At 40.0% G+C, this 21,109-nt stretch overlaps 1 protein-coding gene across 4 annotated transcripts in view; it reads left to right on the forward strand.

The window, feature by feature from the left end:
• LOC133654059 (sodium-driven chloride bicarbonate exchanger-like) overlaps positions 1 to 21,109 on the forward strand; it is a 111,227-nt gene that overhangs the window by 40,841 nt on the left and 49,277 nt on the right. For 3 of the 4 annotated variants that reach the window (XM_062054021.1, XM_062054023.1, XM_062054022.1), the window contains 8 exons: positions 3,974 to 4,117; positions 4,197 to 4,338; positions 13,111 to 13,271; positions 13,545 to 13,733; positions 18,148 to 18,236; positions 18,946 to 19,103; positions 19,192 to 19,279; positions 19,462 to 19,608. In XM_062054021.1, coding sequence (XP_061910005.1) covers positions 3,974 to 4,117; positions 4,197 to 4,338; positions 13,111 to 13,271; positions 13,545 to 13,733; positions 18,148 to 18,236; positions 18,946 to 19,103; positions 19,192 to 19,279; positions 19,462 to 19,608 — 1,118 coding nt within the window. Of the gene's footprint in view, positions 1 to 3,973; positions 4,118 to 4,196; positions 4,339 to 13,110; positions 13,272 to 13,544; positions 13,734 to 15,581; positions 16,028 to 18,147; positions 18,237 to 18,945; positions 19,104 to 19,191; positions 19,280 to 19,461; positions 19,609 to 21,109 lie in introns of those variants that run through there. The other variant, XM_062054024.1, reaches the window with a different exon arrangement.

The raw sequence follows: 21,109 nt of genomic DNA on the forward strand, positions 1-21,109 counted from the left end.
CCAGTGGCATGGTGTCCAAGACTACTGGGGACCTTTTTCTGCTGCAGCCTTCATCCGCCATCCCAGCCGTTGTGACGCTCCATAGGGTTAGCAATCATCCTCCGCCTGTTCCACCGTTGAGGTCTTGGGTTGTTATTTCCTCATAACTGGGCCCACATGAATGTGGGGGTGCCTTCTTCCGCCATCGCAGCCGTTGTGGTAGTTTTTACATCTACCGTCTTCCGCCTGCTCCGCCGTTGAGGTCTTCATCGTATTCCTGGCTAGGGGGCAGTCAGGTACTAGGCCTTTGCCAAGGGCCACCTGGGGTAACAGTAGTAAAGGGGTCAACCTCCTAGTGCCCCAATACCCCATGGAAGTGCCTCCCCTGCTGGATGCACTTTAACGTCATGCCCAGGACATACGCTACCTATTGCTGTCACAATTTTGTCTTGTGACTCCCAACACAGCTTAGCCAGTCGGGCGGTGGTTGAGGCACAATGACACCTGAGACGGTGGAGGAATGGCCCGATTTTGTGTTGCGTAGCTGTTACTGCAAGTAGCTCTCCTGTGTTATAATACCAAGTTGAGTAATCAAACAAGAGTCAAAGTCTTTCGTATCCTTTTTGATATGCTGGCATCTTTAAATTTAAAATATTGCAAATCAAATACTACATAATTTTCATATGAAACTCCAATCTGGCTATAAGCAGACTACTGTAAGAACACATTTTGTTATAAATTACACAAATTATATTTATTTTGAGGGTAATCAGAGTCACAACCATGAGCTCCAACCTCTTCTAAAGTTTTACGCATCATTGCAGCAACTATCTTTTCAAACGGGATGAGCACTACTTTATCTCTGGTCTCCTCGCCTGTTTTGGCCAGATCCATTTTCTTCTTCGCCTTCTTCCTGATGTAGTACCACTTATATCTAATCTGTCTGCGGATTAATGCGTGCGTGCACTTACATTTTGTATACAATGTTTTCTGGATTTTAGCCATTTTTGTAAGAAATCCACACAAGCCTTAATACATGCGGCCCATGGTCATTTACTTCAGGTGGAAGAGGACCCCAGTGGTGCACATCACCATTCAGGGCTGGGAGGTGGGAAGAGTGGAGCACTATAAGTACAGTACCTTGAAGTCTATCCCAGCTGCATTCCGGCGGAAGGCAGGATACAACATGGACAAGTCCGTAGCTGCATAAAAAAAGCTGCTTTTGACAGAATCGACATCATTGCATGTTGCATGTTGCTGTTATTATGTGCATGCCAAGCTCTTATGGAAATAAGACTTTGTCCACCTTTTTTGTGTTTCCTCATAGCCTGAAGCAGTAGGGTAGGAGTTCCTCTCCCTCTGGTTGAGAGCTAGACTTGTCAAAATGTCCAATGTCCAAATAAGGACATTCACCTCGATGTTATGTCACAACTGCAAAACCCAGCACAAAAAAACATCCAAAACTGCGTGCAAGTTTACGTCAAAATGAATGAACCTTATGAATTGATAATTATGCGTCGTTTAACATGTGTATACAACTTGGTAACGACATTCATAAGCCAGAAAAGAGAAATTTCATCATAGGTCCCCTTTTTATATATTCATTTAAATACTTCATGTGGTGCAGGAGGCAGGAACAGAGTCTGCACAGTTCTGTGAGAGCTGGGTAAGTGTGGACAGTCGAGTCCAGCACTGTCCAGCGCCACTGAAATAAAAAAGAGAGGAGCGTCAGCTCAGATTATCTTCAGCCTTGTGCGTGCATGCTAGACTTCCGCACGCACAAGCACAAATGCTGGAAAAGCTTTTCTGAGCATGCATTGTTTGCTTTGCATGAATTGGGGAAAAAATAAACTCCTACCAAAACAAACATTCTTTATTTTTTATTTTATTAAGATTGTGTGTTATTCACAGATATATTTGACAAAAATATAAATATATTCTTACTTGGTCACTCATGTCAATGAAAACACATCATGAACATAATAGAATGTATTATTGTCATCAAAACAAACCAATCCAACATCAAAATGTTCAGTTCATTTATTGAGATGTACCAAATATTCCTACATTTTCTGTAATTCCCCATTTTCCGCAATGACATTCCTTATGAAAATGAATGCTTCTCATTTCTCAACCATTTCAAACCACACTATCATAAAAACAATTAACTGATTTCTAAGGCTGCAGCTAACGATTATTTTTCTATCGATTAATCTATAGATTATTTTTTCGATTAATCGGTTAATCTATAGATTATTTTTTCGATTAATCTATAGATTATTTTTCCTTTTACCGATTATTTTTTTAATTTAAAATGAAGATGAAAAAAATAAATGTAGGCCAGTTTTTTCAAAAGGCATGGCTTTTATTTACAAAAAAAAAAAGTATGGCCACTCAGTCAACATTGACAACAACATGACAAAATATTCTGTAACAATGTAAACATTTAAAACTTTTAACATTTAACAAAATTAAAAGTAGCTTATTTGCTTTTTAATGTTCAAATATAAAAGTAAACATCCAGTGCAAATCTTAATATTCTGCAATAGTATAAGCATTTCAAAAGTAAAAGTATTGCTTATTTTGCTTTAAAATGTGCAAAAATAAAGATAAACATCTAATACAAAAAAGTGCAAAACGAAATATTCTGTAACAACAGTGTAAACATTTCAACAAAAGTGAAAGTATTGCTTATTTGCTAAAATGTGCAAAAATAAAGATAAACATCCAATACAAAAAAGTGCCAATCTAAATATTCTGGAGCACTGTAAACATTAAGTATTGCTTTTAAAATGTGCAAAATAAACATCCAGTGCAACACAGTACACACTAACCAATTCTACTCATTCCAGTGAGTGACTAACAGTTGTAATGAAGAAAGGTTAGCATGTCTACATGCTCTGGGGTGAGGCTGGTTCTTTTCTTGTTTACAATATTCCCAGCAGCTGAAAATAGGCGCTCAGAAGGGGTCGATGTGGCTGGAACTGAGAGGCAATTAGCCTTCACCTCAAGCCAGGACTGCGAGTGAGCTGAGCTGCAGTTTAAGTTTCTAGAAGGTCAACGGGCTCATAGTGATGTTACTAGTAGTTGACTGGGAGGTGTTTATTATTATTTGGGGAGAGTCCGCTGCCTGATGCTCATATGCTCGATGCTGAAGCGCTGACTACATGCGCTCTGAATACGCACTGCTGATTGGCTGTTAACGCTTTCTGTGTACCAATCAGATGGTTGTGTGGGTGGGACAAGGCTGGGTGCTGAGACAGAGGCAGAAGGAGCAAAGCAGCTTGTTAAGACTTTAGCTTAGAAACTCGTTCGGTACACCCCCGTACCGAACCGAAAGCCCCATACCGAAACGGTTCAATACAAAACATGTACCGTTACACCCCTAGCAGATACAAATGACACATTCATGTTTTTGTGTAATGATGACAACGTATACTCACGCGGACGATTGACTAGTTGATGGTTGATGGTTTCTTTTCAAATGTTCGTTCATAGCCGTTGTGCTGCTATGATAGGCCATTTCCGCTCGACACAGTGTGCATACAACAACATTATTAGGCCGTGTATTGAAATACTCCCACACTTTTGACGACTTTTGGCGTGCTTTTTCCCCCTCGCTCGCACCGCTCGCATCGTCTGCTTTGCGCTCCGCCATGACGGTAGTGTGACGTAAATATGCGACGCGTATTTACGTAACCGATGACGTCGACTACGTCGACGCGTCGTTTCAGCCTTACTGATTTCGTACTAACAATTTTCCACATCCAAAAATTTCCACTTCCCCCGAACTATATATATATATTTTTTTTGTATGATTATTTTTGATCTTGGGAATTGTAACTATTTCCACAGTCCACATTCAAAACATTCCAACTTTAAAGAATTCAGGCTAACGATTGACCACATCCCAAAAATTCCCGATTTTCCCGTAACTCCACATTTTCCATACAACATTTCAAATGAGCTTCTTCTTCTCTCTTCTTCTCTCCAGGTCATCGTACTCTGTATATTGGGGTGCACGTTCCTCTTGGTCGGAGGTCGCATCGCCGCCACCGTCACCATGGCCATCGACATCGGAAGCGATCCAAGGAGAGGGACTCCACAGCCGACGATGGCCGAGAATCCCCATTGCACAGTAGGCGTTTGTTCGATTTGCATGGCCGATAACATTCGTAGCTGCAGTTTTATCTCAAATGAGGACTTGTACTTTGCAGCAGACACACCAGCCCAGAGGGTGCAGTTTCTGTTGGGGACAGAGGATGGTGATGAGGAGCACATCCCTCATGCCCTGTTCACAGAGCTGGATGAAATCTGTCTCAGAGAGGGGGATGATGCAGAATGGAAGGAGACCGCCAGGTAGACCACCACACACACCACTTGTGTCGTCACTATTGAGGTCACAACAGAGACTGCAAAAAGCAATTTGCAAAATAATGACTCATTTTTATACATGGCGGTGTCCCAAATGGAATACTTCTGTCAGTACACTTCATTAGGTATACCAGGGGTCCCCAAACTTTTTGACTCGGGGGCCACATTGGGTTAAAACAATTTGACCGGGGGCCGGCTGTATATATATATATATATATATATATATATATATATATATATATATACATATACATATACATTAGGGCTGCGAATCTTTGGGTGTCCCACAATTTGATTCAATATCGATTCTTGGGGTCACGATTCGATTCAAAATCGATTTTTTTCGATTCAACACGATTGTCGATTCATTCAATACATAGGATTTCAGCAGTATCTACCCCGGTCTGCTGACATGCAAGCAGAGTAGTAGATTTTTGTAAAAAGCTTTTATAATTGTAAAGGACAATGTGTTGCTGGGTCGGGTTTGGTTTTGGAATTGGATTGCATTGTTATTGTATTGCTGTGTATTGTTTTGTTGGATTGATTCATTAAAAAAATAAAAAATAAAATAAAAAGAACAAATGAAAAAAATAAAAATAAAATAAAAATAGATTTTCTAAAAATGAGAATCGATTCTGAATCGCACAATGTGAGAATCGCGATTCGAATTCGAATACATTTTTTCCCAAACCCCTAATATACATATATATATATATATATGTATATATATATATATATATATATATATTCCTATGGTAAAATGCATTTTTAGACAATATGATTTGCCTGAGCGGCTAGGAGACACAGAGAGTAACAAGCGGTAGAAAATGGATTACAAAGGAGAGATTTAAAATAATATTAATAAAAAATAAAAAAAATATATATATATATAAAAAATATATATATATATATATATAAAATATATGTATATTTATATATGTATATATATATATGGGCAGCACGGTGGAAGAGGGGTTAGTGCGTCTGCCTCACAATACGAAGGTCCTGAGTAGTCGTGAGTTCAATCCCGGCCTCGGGATCTTTCTGTGTGGAGTTTGCATGTTCTCCCCGTGACTGCGTGGGTTCCCTCCGGGTATTCCGGCTTCCTCCCACCTCGAAAGACATGCACCTGGGGATAGGTTGATTGGCAACACTGCATTGGCCCTAGTGTGTGAGTGTGAGTGTGAATGTTGTCTGTCTGTCTGTGTTGGCCCTGCGATGAGGTGGCGAGGTGTACCCCGCCTTCCGCCCGATTGTAGCTGAGATGGGCTCCAGCGCCCCCCGCGGCCCCAAAGGGAATAGGCGGTGGAAAATGGATGGATGGATATATATATATATATATATATATATATATATATATATATATATATATATATATATATATATATATATATATATATATATATATATATATATATACATATATATATATATGTATATATATATATATATTATTATAATTTTTTTAAAACTTGGGACGTCCCGCGGGCCGGATTTTGGACGCGGGAGGGCCTGATTCGGCCCACGGGCCGTATTTTGGGGACCCCTGAGGTATATTATCTTCTCTGTGTACTTAGATCCTGAGAGTGTAAGGGTGGGAATTGATAAGATTTTTAAGATTCTGATTCCATTTTCAATTCTGCTAAGAGCTAAAGCTAAACCCTTTGGTTATTACTAAACATTGTTTAGATGAAAAGTAACATGAGAGTACAAACCCAGCAGTAAGGTCTTGATACCGGACAAGAGCTGTAAGCATTTTAGCACATGTTTTGTCAGTGAAATATACACACAATTATACATATTTGACCACTTTTGATATTTCAGGGAAAGCTTAACTTCCCTCACAGTCTCATAGCAATCGCCACTGATGAGAAACATTCCTTTAATGTTTGCACGTAATAATAGCTGTTTACACAATGACGCGTAATAGACAATGTTAGTCGGTTCGTTAGTTAGTTAGTTATTTAACTGCAGTATTAACAGCAGACAACATGCTGACATTTCCACTGCTGCTGAGATGACATTCCCGCTGAGCTTGTGTTGTGTTTCTGCATATAATCTCCTCCCTTCGAAGAAATATCCTCTTTGCAAGAATTGGAAGTTGCCCTGTTGTTGTCCTTTTTTTCGTGAAATGTAACTCCCGAGCATTTATGGATGTTTTTACCATCACAGCACACAGATTTGCATGAATGTGAATAACAACAATCTGTTTGAAACAGTAGACCAACAATAAATAGGCAGTCGACAATAAAACAATTAAAAAACATAATGTCATCGATTATTTTTCATGGTTGACTACGTCTTGATTAAGTCAACTAATCATGGTAGCACTATTTTATACATATACTGTGATGTTTTTTTACTGCCGTGCTTTTATTTTGAAGATCAGACTTTCCCGGCTACTGGATGTGTTGTACAGTATGCTTATGTTGCCCAGTTGAAAAGTGCATATACTTAAAATATTTGTCAGGAGATCAACTGCAAAAACTAAACGTATATATTATATATGTTATAAGCGAATTGCCTGACAACACAGAAACTATCACAGATTAACAACACATTTTTAGCATCCAGAGTGTATGGATCCACTCCATTACATTCAGCTATTTTTTGATCACATCTGGCTTGTATTTTTGCCACTTAACCTTTAAAGTAGACTCACATCTGTGCTGCTGAAGGTAAATTAACAGCAGCCATATTGAATATTTGCCATTCATTTGGTAGAATCAAATAATGGGAACAACCCAGGGGGGTGGCGTAGCGGGGTTGGGAGAGTGGCCGTGCCAGCAAACTGAGGGTTCCTGGTTCGATCCCCATCTTCTACCAACCTAGTGATGTCCGTTGTGTCCTTGAACGAGACACTTCGACCTTGCTCCTGATGGGTTGTGGTTAGGGCCTTGCATGGCAGCTCCTGCCATCAGTGTGTGAATGTGTGTGTGAATGGGTGAATGTGGAATTAGTGTCAAAGCGCTTTGAGTATCTCGAAGGTAGAAAAGCGCCGTACAAGTATAACCCATTTACCATTTAACCCAGGGGTGTCCAAAGTGCGGCCCGGGGCCATTTGCGGCCTGTAGGTAATTGTTTACCGGCCCGCCACACATTCTGGAAATGCTATTGCAAAAATTAAAAAAACATTTAAAAAAGTGGAATGAGGTGAAATCTAACTAGAAAAAGTTGCAATGTTGACACAAAGCTACCATGCAGGCTTTTTTTTCTTTTGTCTATCTTTCTTTTTTCTTTTTTTGCCATTGCCTTTGCTCCAAAAAAAAATAAAAATCAATGTTATAATGAATTATTGACCTATTCAAGGCTCCAATTATTTCAAATATTTCACTTTAAAATGTTTTATGTGGGAAATATTGCATATATTGTGTGGTTGCCATACAAAAACATCAACATTTTATTTGACAAAAGAGCATAAAACAAACAAAATAATAGTTCAAACGTAAAATCGACAGATATATCTGAAGTTGAGCTCGTAACTTAAGTGTTGAAAAAAAACAACTAATAAAAGTGTATCACTTTCTGAGTGGGGCTCCTTTTGGATCCCAAATATATTTAATGGGATTTTATTTATCTTTTCACTGTGATTACTCAAAAATAATATCGAATTAAAATCAATGGTGTCCTGCATTATTGATATTTTTAAGGCTCTAATTACTTCACATCAAACATTGCTTTCTGAATATTTTGGGCAGTGGAGGAAATACTGCATATTTCAGTTTTATTATAAAAAACTAAGTTGTCTTTGACACAAAAGGCGTGAAACCTTTTTGTTTTTTTAAACTTTATATCAACCTGAAGTTGATATACTGTACAGATTTACTGGAAGCGTTATAAAATGGTCCCCGGGAGCTCTAAAGGTAAAAAACAAACAAAATCCATATATTTTGTTATGGTTTGAAAATGAAAAATATCAAAATGGCCCCCGCATGCTTTAATTTTTCCGTGTGCAGCCCTCAGTGGAAAAAGTTTGGACACCCCTGATTTAACCTCTAAATCATGTGTTTGTAATCCAGCGCTAGGGTTGCTGGATTGTCTTTGATCTTTTTGGCCAGCTCATAAGTGGCCTCCTGTATGAAGAGTTGCATGGATTGCCTACTAAAAATAGGTGTATGTTCGAATCCAGAAAACATAGTACGGAAGCAAAAATTCAGATGTATTAAAGTGGGCACAAACACAAATCCAAGTATCTTTATTTTTTACATCTCAATCAACTTGAAATTGACAGCAAAAGTGTGCGTAGCTGAGCACACCCAGACTGCGCCCAGGCCCCGCCCCATTATAAATACGCAAATCATATTAAAAGTAGCCATATGCTTGATTTTGGCACGTTCTGACCAATCACAAGTCAGTAGAAGGTGCTTCTTTCTCTTGTTTCGAGCAAAACACAGAGCGATTGTCAGCCTGTCATTGCCGTGTCGCAGAGAATTGAACACAGGCTAAATTTGATTTAAAAAATGGTCAGGGTCAGAAAAGAAAGTGAAGAACAAGATAGATGTGTGTGGCCAAAAAGTTAGTGCTACACCCTTGTAGAGGTCGTTCCCTACCCGTTCCCCTGATATTACGTCAGGAGTCAGTTGTGCCGTTTCACCAACCCTTTAATCACCATGTGTTTCAATTTATAATTTTCAGTACAATCTTTTCAGATATGTCTCTCTCCTCTCTTCTCCTCCGTTGGCCGCTCACTGTTAAAGACAACAGATGATCAGATTAACACGTACCACCTGCGAAATCTAATCACCTGCCAGCTGCGTCTCGCGTCCCGCACATGCCCCGCCCCTAGTCGACGGCGCTCCGCCCTCAACACCATCGACTGAGGCGGTGACCTTTTGCTCCTGCAGAGCGCTAATCACAACCTCCCCCCACAACCCTGTTTCAAAAGATAGTTGAAATGTAAAACTTTAGAAGGGGCAGTTGACTCTGGTTCCCACCAATTCACAGGTATGATTTGTGTAACTTGCAACAAAATGTAGCCTGCTCACATGAGCAAGATTAGAGTTTATGTAAAAAATTATGTCATATTTGGTTGATATTATTTGGTTTTTTTTAGATTCAAACACACCAGCCCTGTCCCAAAGGATACAAAAAACGATGACTCTTGTTTGAATACTTAATTTATTATTACAACACAGGAGAACTACTTGCGGTAGCAGCCACAGTAGTGACAGAAAGGTGGGTCATTCGTCCCGGGTCCCCGGTGCCATTAATGTGCTGCAAACACCGGCGGCTGCTGTTCACTTGACTAGCCAGGCTGATGTTGGAGTCACAGAAACACATTGGGACAGCAATAGCAAAATGATCACTTAGATCAGGGGTCGGCAACCCGCGGCTCCGGAGCCGCATGCGGCTCTTTGACCACTCTGATGCGGCTCAGCTACATACTTGCCGACCTCCCCTGATTTTCCCAGGAGATTTATGGATCTCAGTGTCTCTCATAGGTAGCTCCCAGGGAAAATACGATCCTATTTACACTCTAATTACTAAATAAAGGGAGTGTCCTAGTTGCACTGCAGTAATTGTCCTCTATAGCATTTACAAACAGCGTGCCAGCCCAGCCACAAGTTGTATGTTGCTTTTACTTGCACACATAGGAGACAGCAAAGCATACTTACTCATCAGCCACACAGCTTACACTGATGGTAGCCGTATCAAACAACTTTAACATTGTTACGTTACAAATATGTGCCACACTGTGAACCCACACCAAAAAAGAATGAAAAACACATTTCTGGAGAACATCCCACCGTAACACAACATAAACACAACACAACCAATACCCAGAATCCCATGCAGCCCTAACTCTTCCGGTCTACATTATACACCCCCGCTACCACCAAATCCCCCCACACATCAACCCCCCCCCCTCTCCGTGCGTTGGTTGAGCGGAAGAGTTAGAGCTGCATGGGATTCTGGGTATTGGTACCGTCAGTGTAAAATGTGTGGCTGCTGAGGTAGTACGCCTTGCTGTCACTTACGTGAACAAGCTGAAACTGCATTCTACATGTGGTCGAACAGGTACACTGCTAGGGCAGGCTGTAGAGGGCGCCAAGAGCAGTGTCATCATGCCCTGATGTTCGGGAGTCTCCCGGGAAAAATGAGAGGGTTGGCAAGTATGACGGCTATCAAGCGCCATTCATTCAAAACTCACGGGCCGCACTAACATCAAATTTCCACATTAAAGTGCGTGCCGGTGCGTGTGTTGGAGACCCCTGGTTAACATAGCACAAAGAGCTTTGTATGCGGTGTTTTTCATTTTAAATTTTAATTTTTTTTTTGTGGCTCCCATTATTTTCTTTAATTTGTGAAACTTGCCAAAATGGCTCTTTGAGTGGTAAAGGTTGCCGACCCCTGACTTAGATAAATCGATAGACCTCCTCACAAATATTACTATAAATTTGAATCATCAAGACAAAAAATTGTTTTCGTGTCCTTGCCTCAATCTTTTTTATATTGTTGAAGTCAAATGTTGGCAAATAACGTCCACCTTTGGGTGTCGCCAAAGTATCCACAACCTGTAAAAATATATGTACGTGAAGCATGAAGTTGGCATGAGGCACCACACATTTCCACATAAACATCAATCGTGATACATCGTAACTTTGCAGTAAAAAAGTGTGTACTCCAGGTTTTTGTGCGAAAGCAAACTTCCTAGTTGGCATAAGACATTGATACAACGTTGATTATACAAACCCCGTTTCCATATGAGTTGGGAAATTGTGTTAGATGTAAATATAAACGGAATACAATGATTTGCAAATCATTACTACAGAAAGGCCATGTAACACAGTGGTGAACATGCCCTTTCCCAACTACTTTGGCACGTGTTGCAGCCATGAAATTCTAAGTTAATTATTATTTGCAAAAAAAAAATAAAGTTCATGAGTTTGAACATCAAATATCTTGTCTTTGTAGTGCATTCAATTGAATATGTGTTGAAAAGGATTTGCAAATCATTGTATTCCGTTTATATTTACATCTAACACAATTTCCCAACTCATATGGATACGGGGTTTGTACATACATGTCCTTTAAAACTGACTTTGAAACAACGTTGCAAAATAGTTGTATTTGTAAATTGAAACAATGTTGGTGTCTAACGTTGTGGGATGGGAAATGACTAAATTTCAATGGTCAAATCAGCGTCACAACCTGACATTGATTAAATGTCATCAAAAAGCAAGTTGTTTCAACGTTAGGTTTGAGTTGCTCAACGTCAGCACCTAATTCAACAAGTTCTCAACATTGTTTTAATGTATCGTGCCTGCTGGGTTAATACTTGAGGCCCCTGCTCTTTTTCTTTGTGACTTTGGACACTGGAGGGTTCTTTTTGCCATCACAAACGCTGAATCAGATAAACTGAATGATGGACTTTCTTAATTGAGTACGACTGCAAAATAATTGACCAAAGCTGTGAGTGCCATCACTTTGGTAAAGAAAGTGAGAAACACTATTGAGTTCAAGAAATAACTTTTGAAAAAAGGTGATGAAGGTGACGTCTCCCTTGCCCTCCTCCCTCTTAGCAGATGAATGATGCAGGTACACATTTGAATGGTTCGGCAGTTGAAGTGTGCGTTTGAGGGCTAACGAAGAACACATTTTATTTGTCATGTCTGTGTTGATCATGTTTTTGTTTGGCCATGTGCTGTTTGTTTTTTGGACACTTTTTAGTTCCTGGTTGTTCACTCTCTTGTTTTGTCACCATAGCAACCCATTAGTTTTCACCTGTCATGTCACGCACCTGTTTCACGTTTTGAGTCACGCACTTGTTTTCACTAATCATGTCACTGTTATTAAAGCCTGTCTTTTTCTGTTGGTCGTCCTGGCGACATTCACTCTGTTTACCTCTGCGCACTTCATGCCATGTCAAGTAAGTTTTTTCTATTCATGCCACAGTTAGCGACTTTTGTTCATGTCCTTAGTTTTTTGCCCACGTGCAAGTATTTGTTTCATTAGTCAAGTTTGTACTTCCGCCTTGAGCACGCTTTTTGTTTCTTTGTCAGTGTAAAATAAAAAATGTACTCACCTTCACGTCTTGCCCGAGCCAACTTTCCGTTGCATTCTGGGAAAACAAACCCCAAGGACCAAGTCCTGACAGTATTGGCCAAAATGTGCTGATAAATTGCAAGGATTGGACAAAGTTGGGAGGTCGCACATAATTTGCAGCAATTGGTTTAATTTGCAGCCAGGTAGCCCGATTTTAAAATCGCAAAATCCTGGAGTGCCTGTGTAGTGCACATTATTGTTGTGTAAAGTGGTATTGCGACACATCAGGCAAAAACCAAAATATTTGTTCTTGTAAAAAATAATGTATATCCAATCAACCTGTTTAAGACACCCACAAATACACGCACAAAACACATTTTATAGATAATAATAACAGTAATAAATGTATAAATGAACATTTAACATCACTTTTACCTTTATTGAAGATCACAATGAGTGGAGAGAGAGAGAAGGGCAAGGGAGACGTCACTTTCATACTTTTACGAGTTCTTTTTTTAATTCAATAGTGTTTCTCACCTTCTCTATCAAAGTGATGGCACTCACAGCTTTGGGGAATTATTTTGCAGTCATACTCAATTAAGAAAGTACAGCCACTGAGTCAACAACACGTGGATTCTTTGTTTGGACTCTCCATTCCACAAACGGACTATTTTGCTGCGCACAATGTTTAGCCGTACGATAAACGCAGAGGCAGAATGTTGGCAAATATTTTCAGTTGAAAAGTGTGTGCGTGTATGTGTGTGTACGCAGGTGGCTGAAGTTTGAGGAGGATGTTGAGGATGGCGGCGAGAGATGGAGCAAGCCCTACGTGGCCACTCTGTCTCTTCACAGTCTATTTGAACTTCGCAGCTGCATTATGAACGGCACCGTGATGTTGGACATGAGAGCAAATTCGCTGGAGGAGATTGCTGGTAAAATCAAACATTTTTGTGTTTTGTTTTGTTAAGAGAACTGTCAGTAGTCTCCATAAGAAACTATCCATCCATCCAGTTTGGGTCAGCAGGAAGAATTTGGAGGTGTTTACGGCCCATGTCTTTTGTAGCTTGTTGTGTTTTTTATATGCATGACCATTTCCCAACAGTTTGTTCCCCCAATACATTTGTCAAACCAAGCACTATGCCACTCTCTTAGACATTATCTTATACAGTAAAACAAAGCCAACCCCGGTTTATGCTACTTCTCAGATATGGTCCTGGACCAGCATGAGTTGTCTGGCCCATTGGGTCAGGATGCCAGGAAAAGGATCCGCGAGGCACTGCTCAAGCAGCATCACCACCAGAACCACAAGAAGCTCGCCAACCGCATCCCAATTGTGCGGTCCTTTGCAGATATCGGCAAGAAGCAGTCAGAACCGCATTCCATGGACAAGAATGGTGAGTTTGTATTAGGGCTGAGTGATATGGCCGAAAACTATGTTACGATATATGTTTTTAATATTGATCGATATCGATAATTATTGATACTTTTTATGACTTATTCAAGCCTGCTAATAAATACAGTAGAACAATTTCCAACTTACCAAGGGTGCTCTTTATCAGTGGAGAAAGTGTCTGGTAGCCAGGTAGGATGAGGTAATAAGATAATTAAAGTAGATATGAAGGCAGTTGCAGATTTGAGACACCAGATTGCTGTTTATTGTTTATTGTTTATTGAATAGATCCCCATTAGCTGACGCCAAGGCGACAGCTAGTCTTCCTGGGGTCCATATAGGAGCATGCAAAATAAAAATACAAAGAATACATGCATTACCAAACATTATACAAAGGAAAAATACAACATAAGATAAGAAAGCTAGTTAAACCCAGTATTAAAAATTCATGTCATGTGCAATAGGTGTATCTTCAAAGCTGTCTTGAATGACAATTTACTTTGTGAGAGATTAATGTGAGATGGCAACCGATTCCAGAATGGTATACATCTGTACAGCTGTAGTGTATAAGCTATTGAACACTATACAGTAGTTTAGGAAGCTACTCAATAAACCGACACACTGGAAGTGTCAGGATGTTGCCCCACCGTCTGCATTAAACCAACAAAACTAACGACACGTTTATGTTATTGAGTTGATATATCAAGATATCACAGTTTCTCTTCTCACTCCATGCAGAGAATCCACAGCGAGACAGAAAGACAGCGCAACCAAACTAGTGTTATGAGAGTAACGTATGTACTGTATTTTTCGGACTATAAGTCACAGTTTTTTTTAATAGTTTGGCCGGGGGTGCGACTTATACTCAGGAGCGACTTATGTGTGAAATTATTAACACATTACCGTAAAACATAAAATATTATTATTTAGCTCATTCACGTAAGAGACTAGATGTATAAGATTTCATGGGATTTAGCGACTAGGAGTGACAGATTGTTTGGTAAACGTATAGCATGTTCTATATGTTATAGTTATTTGAATGACTCTTACCATAATAAATTACGTTAACATATCAGGCACGTTCTCAGTTGGTTATTTATGCGTCATATAACGTACACTTATTCAGCCTGTTGTTCACTATTCTTTATTTATTTTAAATTGCCTTTCAAATGTCTATTCTTGGTGTTGGGTTTTATCAAATACATTTCCCCAAAAAATGCGACTTATACTCCAGTGCGACTTATATATGTTTTTTCCCTTCTTTATTGTGCATTTTCGGCTTGTGCGACTTATACTCCGGAGCGACTTATAGTCCGAAAAATATGGTGTGTGTGTGTGTGTGTGTGCGCTCTGCTTTAAGAATGGCAGTGTGTTGGCTGAGTGATGTCAGTGAGTGAGTGGAAGAGTGAGGAGAGGGAGCAGTAGAGTGCCGTACTAGTGGCAACTGGCAAACGTGTCTGGTTGTGTCCTGTAGAAATAAGAATAAAGCGACCAAATTGTCACAAATTGGCGGCCTCGTCATTCAGACCGAAAGCGGAGCTTTAGCCCTAAGAATGTACAGTACCAAAACCAAGGTTATAGCCTACCGTTACACCCCTGCCTGACAGTGAAAAAATGGGCCATATTCAATCTTTAGTGTCGAGGAAAAGGTAATGCCAAAATATGCACATTGGCAATGATTTCTGGTGAGAGACCGGTTTGCATATAGAAAAAGTGTTTATTTAATTTATCCATTATTCTGCAATGTTAGTAATATTAAAAAAATTCATTCTAAAAAAAAAAAACCTAAAGTAACTAACTTAGCAGCATTTGAAAGCTAACACTCAGCCCATTCAATGCTAGTAAGTATCATTCCTCTACAGCTAAAACTAAAACTGAAACAAGCAGCTATAAAATACCATCTTATATTTGGGTCAGTGTGGTATGTTTTACCCTTTTGCATGATTTCTTGTCTCATTTTGTCTTTGTGTGTATGTGTGTGTGTTGTCCATCGTGCTGTCCGTGGTCATGCACACCATTCATCTAAAGATGGCTTCTTTTGTCAACCTATAAAATCTGTACCTGAACAAATCACCCCACGTGGAGCTTCAGCCACCGAGACAGTATGGCAGCGCCGGTATGCACGCTGCATATCGTGTGTGACGGCCCCTTGGTCACCACTGAGCATTCTCAGAAGTCACGTCCACACCAAAGTCGAGGCAGCGGTTGACAGGAACGAGACCAAGCGTCTTAGCGTCCTCGAGGCAGTTGCACAAGGCTACTTGCCCATTTCGCTGGAAGACCATGAACTCTGCACAGGCAATGATGCAGCTTTTGTAGTGTAACGATACAGTAGTGTCTGTAGTAGTATGAAGTCATCATGATAATACCACATTAGTATGTTACTAACAACTAACTTTACACTAGTTACAGTGGTAGAAACCCACATCTTAACTCACACATAGTTTATTAGACATTCTGAAACAAAGCTATGGGTCAGGGGTATTTGAAAGTATTTAAACCACTGCTGAGTGTGTACTCGTAGTTCATCCCTTTACAAATAAATGAACAGTACATTATTTACATAGTAAATACAAACCCCGTTTCGATATGAGTTGGGAAATTGTGTTAGATGTAAATATAAACGGAATACAATGATTTGCAAATCCTTTTCAACCCATATTCAATTGAATGCACTACAAAGACAAGATATTCGATGTTCAAACTCATAAACTTTTTTTTTTTTTTTGCAAATGATAATTAACTTAGAATTTCATGGCTGCAACACGTGCCAAAGTAGTTGGGAAAGGGCATGTTCACCACTGTGTTACATGGCCTTTCCTTTTAACAACACTCAGTAAATGTTTGGGAACTGAGGAGACACATTTAAGCTTCTCAGGTGGAATTCTTTCCCATTCTTGCTTGATGTACAGCTTAAGTTGTTCAACAGTCCGGGGTCTCCGTTGTGGTATTTTAGGCTTCATAATGCGCCACACATTTTCAATGGGAGACAGGTCTGGACTACAGGCAGGCCAGTCTAGTACCCGCACTCTTTTACTATGAAGCCACGTTGATGTAACACGTGGCTTGGCATTGTCTTGCTGAAATAAGCAGGGGCGTCCATGGTAACGTTGCTTGGATGGCAACATATGTTGCTCCAAAACCTGTATGTACCTTTCAGCATTAATGGCGCCTTCACAGATGTGTAAGTTACCCATGTCTTGGGCACTAATACACCCCCATACCATCACAGATGCTGGCTTTTCAACTTTGCGCCTATAACACTCCGGATGGTTCTTTTCCTCTTTGGTCCGGAGGACACGACGTCCACAGTTTCCAAAAACAATTTGAAATGTGGACTCGTCAGACCACAGAACACTTTTCCACTTTGTATCAGTCCATCTTAGATGAGCTCAGGCCCAGCGAAGCCGACAGCGTTTCTGGGTGTTGTTGATAAACGGTTTTCGCCTTGCATAGGAGAGTTTTAACTTGCACTTACAGATGTAGCGACCAACTGTAGTTACTGACAGTGGGTTTCTGAAGTGTTCCTGAGCCCATGTGGTGATATCCTTTACACACTGATGTCGTTTGTTGATGCAGTACAGCCTGAGGGATCGAAGGTCACGGGCTTAGCTGCTTACGTGCAGGGATTTCTCCAGATTCTCTGAACCCTTTGATGATATTACGGACCGTAGATGACCGTGAAATCCCTAAATTCCTTGCAATAGCTGGTTGAGAAAGGTTTTTCTTAAACTGTTCAACAATTTGCTCACGCATTTGTTGACAAAGTGGTGACGCTCACCCCATCCTTGTTTGTGAATGACTGAGCATTTCATGGAATCTACTTTTATACCCAATCATGGCACCCACCTGTTCTCAATTTGCCTGTTCACCTGTGGGATGTTCCAAATAAGTGTTTGATGAGCATTCCTCAACTTTATCAGTATTTATTGCCACCTTTCCCAACTTCTTTGTCACGTGTTGCTGGCATCAAATTCTAAAGTGAATGATTATTTGCAAAAAAAAAATGTTTATCAGTTTGAACATCAAATATGTTGTCTTTGTAGCATATTCAAATGAATATGGGTTGAAAATGATTTGCAAATCATTGTATTCAGTTTATATTTACATCTAACACAATTTCCCAACTCATATGGAAACGGGGTTTGTATTTTCTCAGCAGCGAGGAACAGAATGTAAAAGAATAACAATAAATAAAGTCAATAAATATTTGTTTATTAAATAGGGGTAAATGAGTATTTAATCCCAATACAAAATGTGGTTTAGTAATTGTTGTAGAAATAATTGTTGGCAAGCACCGAGATCTGATGTTTCTTTTAGTTGTAGTACTTGTAGTAGTGTCCTTTTTTTTCCCTTGTTGTTTTAGTGTACCTATTCTCACCACTTTAGGCAAAAATACAATTGTATTTTCTTTACAGGCCAAACCGTTTCCCCACAGTCCCACCCCGCCACCACTGAAGGAAAACAAGACGTCAGCAGAGAAAACAGTGCAGTCGACTTCAGCAAAGTGAGAGACCGCTGCTTCTGTTGTTTATCTGCTGAAAGCGAGCCTGGGCCGAATTACTAGTGGTGTATATTTGATTTAAGATCGGGTACCATGACAAATGTTCAACTTTAGCCTCTTATCCTGGGAACATGGACACATGTAACAGGAGGACAATCATATTCACAAAATACTGTTTGAAAATACTCAGATTAAAGCATTTATTCCTCCAATTTGATGCAATATTATTTGCATTGTATGTACCAACCTAGTCACGTCCGTTGTGTCCTTGAGCAAGACACTTCACCCTTGCTCCTGATGGGTCGTGGTTAGGGCCTTGCATGACAGCTCCAGCCATCAGTGTATGAATGTGTGTGTGAATGGGTGAATGTGGAAATAGTGTCAAAGCGCTTTGAGTACCTTGAAGGTAGAAAAGCACTATACAAGTATAACCCATTTACCATTTACAAGAGGGTTCACTCCATTTATTTCAGCAAAATAGCTGAAAAGGTTATGAGCAGATTTTGATGAATTTTTTAGAAGTGAGCCAGATCCCCGTCTCAATTCAGATTTTGTTTAAAGGATTCCTGGCTAGATGTAAGTCTGTGCTCTCTGAGTGCTTTCCTAGTTATTTTCCGTTTTCCTGTTCAGTGTTGTTCAGCTTTCACACAGAATGTAGAACTGTGAGTTGCGTGTTGTAGTCTTCAATCATGTAAAAGTTTTGTTTTTTTAGATTGACCTTCACTTCATGAAGAAAATTCCACCTGGCGCCGAGGCTTCCAATGTCTTGGTTGGGGAGTTGGAGTTCCTAGACCGTCCCGTCGTGGCCTTTGTGCGCCTGTCACCTGCTGTGCTGCTAAACGGCTTGGCTGAGGTTCCCATCACCACCAGGTTGCCCCTACTGACCTCAGTGTGTTTTTTTAACAGATGATCCAGTACCCCTCCTAACTGTGTACTCTATGTACTATGTGTTGTACAGGTTTCTGTTCATCCTCCTTGGGCCTCTGGGAAAAGGTCCACAGTATCATGAAATAGGGCGGTCCATTGCAACCCTGATGACTGACGAGGTGAGGCCTTGATCTGAAAAATTTTGAAGCAGCAATTATGATATTTTTAGTTTTTTTCTTGAGTTGTCCGTTGACAAAAAAGTAAACTCCATAGGGATGAACGCACAGACCATCAACTTCACAGTTTCCCACAGTGCAGCTATTATTGAACCAACATGATGATTTTCTCCTTTAACCCCCAGGTTTTCCATGATGTGGCGTATAAAGCCAAAGACAGAAATGACCTTGTTGCGGGAATCGATGAGTTCCTTGATCAAGTAACAGTGTTACCCCCTGGAGAATGGGACCCCTCCATCAGGATAGAACCTCCCAAAAATGTGCCCTCTCAGGTATGTCCCAACAAAATGATCGCAATTTTTCATCAATTTAATCACATGCTGTGGATTCATTTTGATTAATCACAATTAAATATCATTAATTTTGAATCTATATTAATGTTGTTTAATTTAGCAAAGAGTGTGAGGAAAGAAGGTATTATATACTGTATGCAACTAATCTGTTTATTAAGCACCTTTAACATCATCCATCCATCCATCCATTTTCTACCGCTTGTCGCTTTCGGGGTCGGGTGGGGGGGTGCTGAAGCCTATCTCAGCTGCATTCATGTTCATATTAATAGAAAACCCCCTTCTCAAACATCTCTCCACGCTCCAGCCATCCATGCTTTGTATTAAGCCTCGTCTTCTGGGAACTGCTGTGACACAGCCTTAGATTATCGCAATGACATGTGTGTCACAGGTAAGCACACAAGCTCTAATTTCACAAACCATTGCAGTTATTTAGATTTTGCAAATGTTTCAAGACTTATGGTAGTTTAAAAACAGGATTGCACATCCTGTCATGGGCATAATCTGCCTTTTTCCTTAAAAGGCAACTGCACTTTTTTTTGTAATTTTTGAGAGAATTATGAGAGAACACACATCTATTGGATTTTTTTTTTTTTAGGATTTTAAAAATGATAAAAAACGCTTGGAAGATTTGGCTAATGGGAGTCACCGTTGTAGCATTCAAAGCCCTCTAAAACAACTGCACAACCCTCCATCAACATTTTATATGCACGCTGCAAGTCTATATAAATGGAAATAACAGACATGTTTATAACAATATGTAATATGTGCAATATTTACCGTATTTTTATCATTTTAATCAATGCGGGCACTGATTGCTTCAGCGGTTTTATTTCCATTTCCATAGCAGCGTACGCCCGACTTCCGGCAACAAATGTGTGTTCCTACTTTCGGAAACAAAGGCATGTGTTTTCTAACCATGGCAGACTTGGAATAGAAAACGGAGACGACTATTTTTGTACAAATATAGTACTGCTGCTTCTAAAAGCGAGCACGGAGGAAAGGTGAGACATTGGAGCAGATGGAAGCTGAGAGAGTGAGGTGAAAGTGAGGACTCTATAAATTTGAAAATTGGAGCCAAGCTATTTCGACATTAATGGACTGATTACCCAAATAAACTGGAAAAAATGTCCCCGGCCAGCTGGACCAAACACACAACTGTCTATCGACTCAGTCACAATTTAATATTGATCATGATACACGCAGCCCGTCATGCTTGTTATTACAACTACAGTACATACGCTGTCGAGCTAGCTGTGTACAAACAAAACATGAAGTGTGGGCTAATACTTTACAGATTCTGTAATATGATTGTTCATGTTTTTCAGTCAGAACAGATTAGTGTCCTGTCGCAGTGTTGTGCATTACAAACTCAAATGCGTTTCGTGCTGATGTGAAGCTAGCTTATCTCTTTCCATAACTAGCTTTTACGGCTAATACCGAAGTATGCCGATGTGTTAATACGATAGAAAAAGAGTTTCTC

The sequence above is a fragment of the Entelurus aequoreus genome, linkage group LG07 (genome assembly GCF_033978785.1).
Source record: "Entelurus aequoreus isolate RoL-2023_Sb linkage group LG07, RoL_Eaeq_v1.1, whole genome shotgun sequence".
NCBI lineage: Eukaryota > Metazoa > Chordata > Actinopteri > Syngnathiformes > Syngnathidae > Entelurus > Entelurus aequoreus.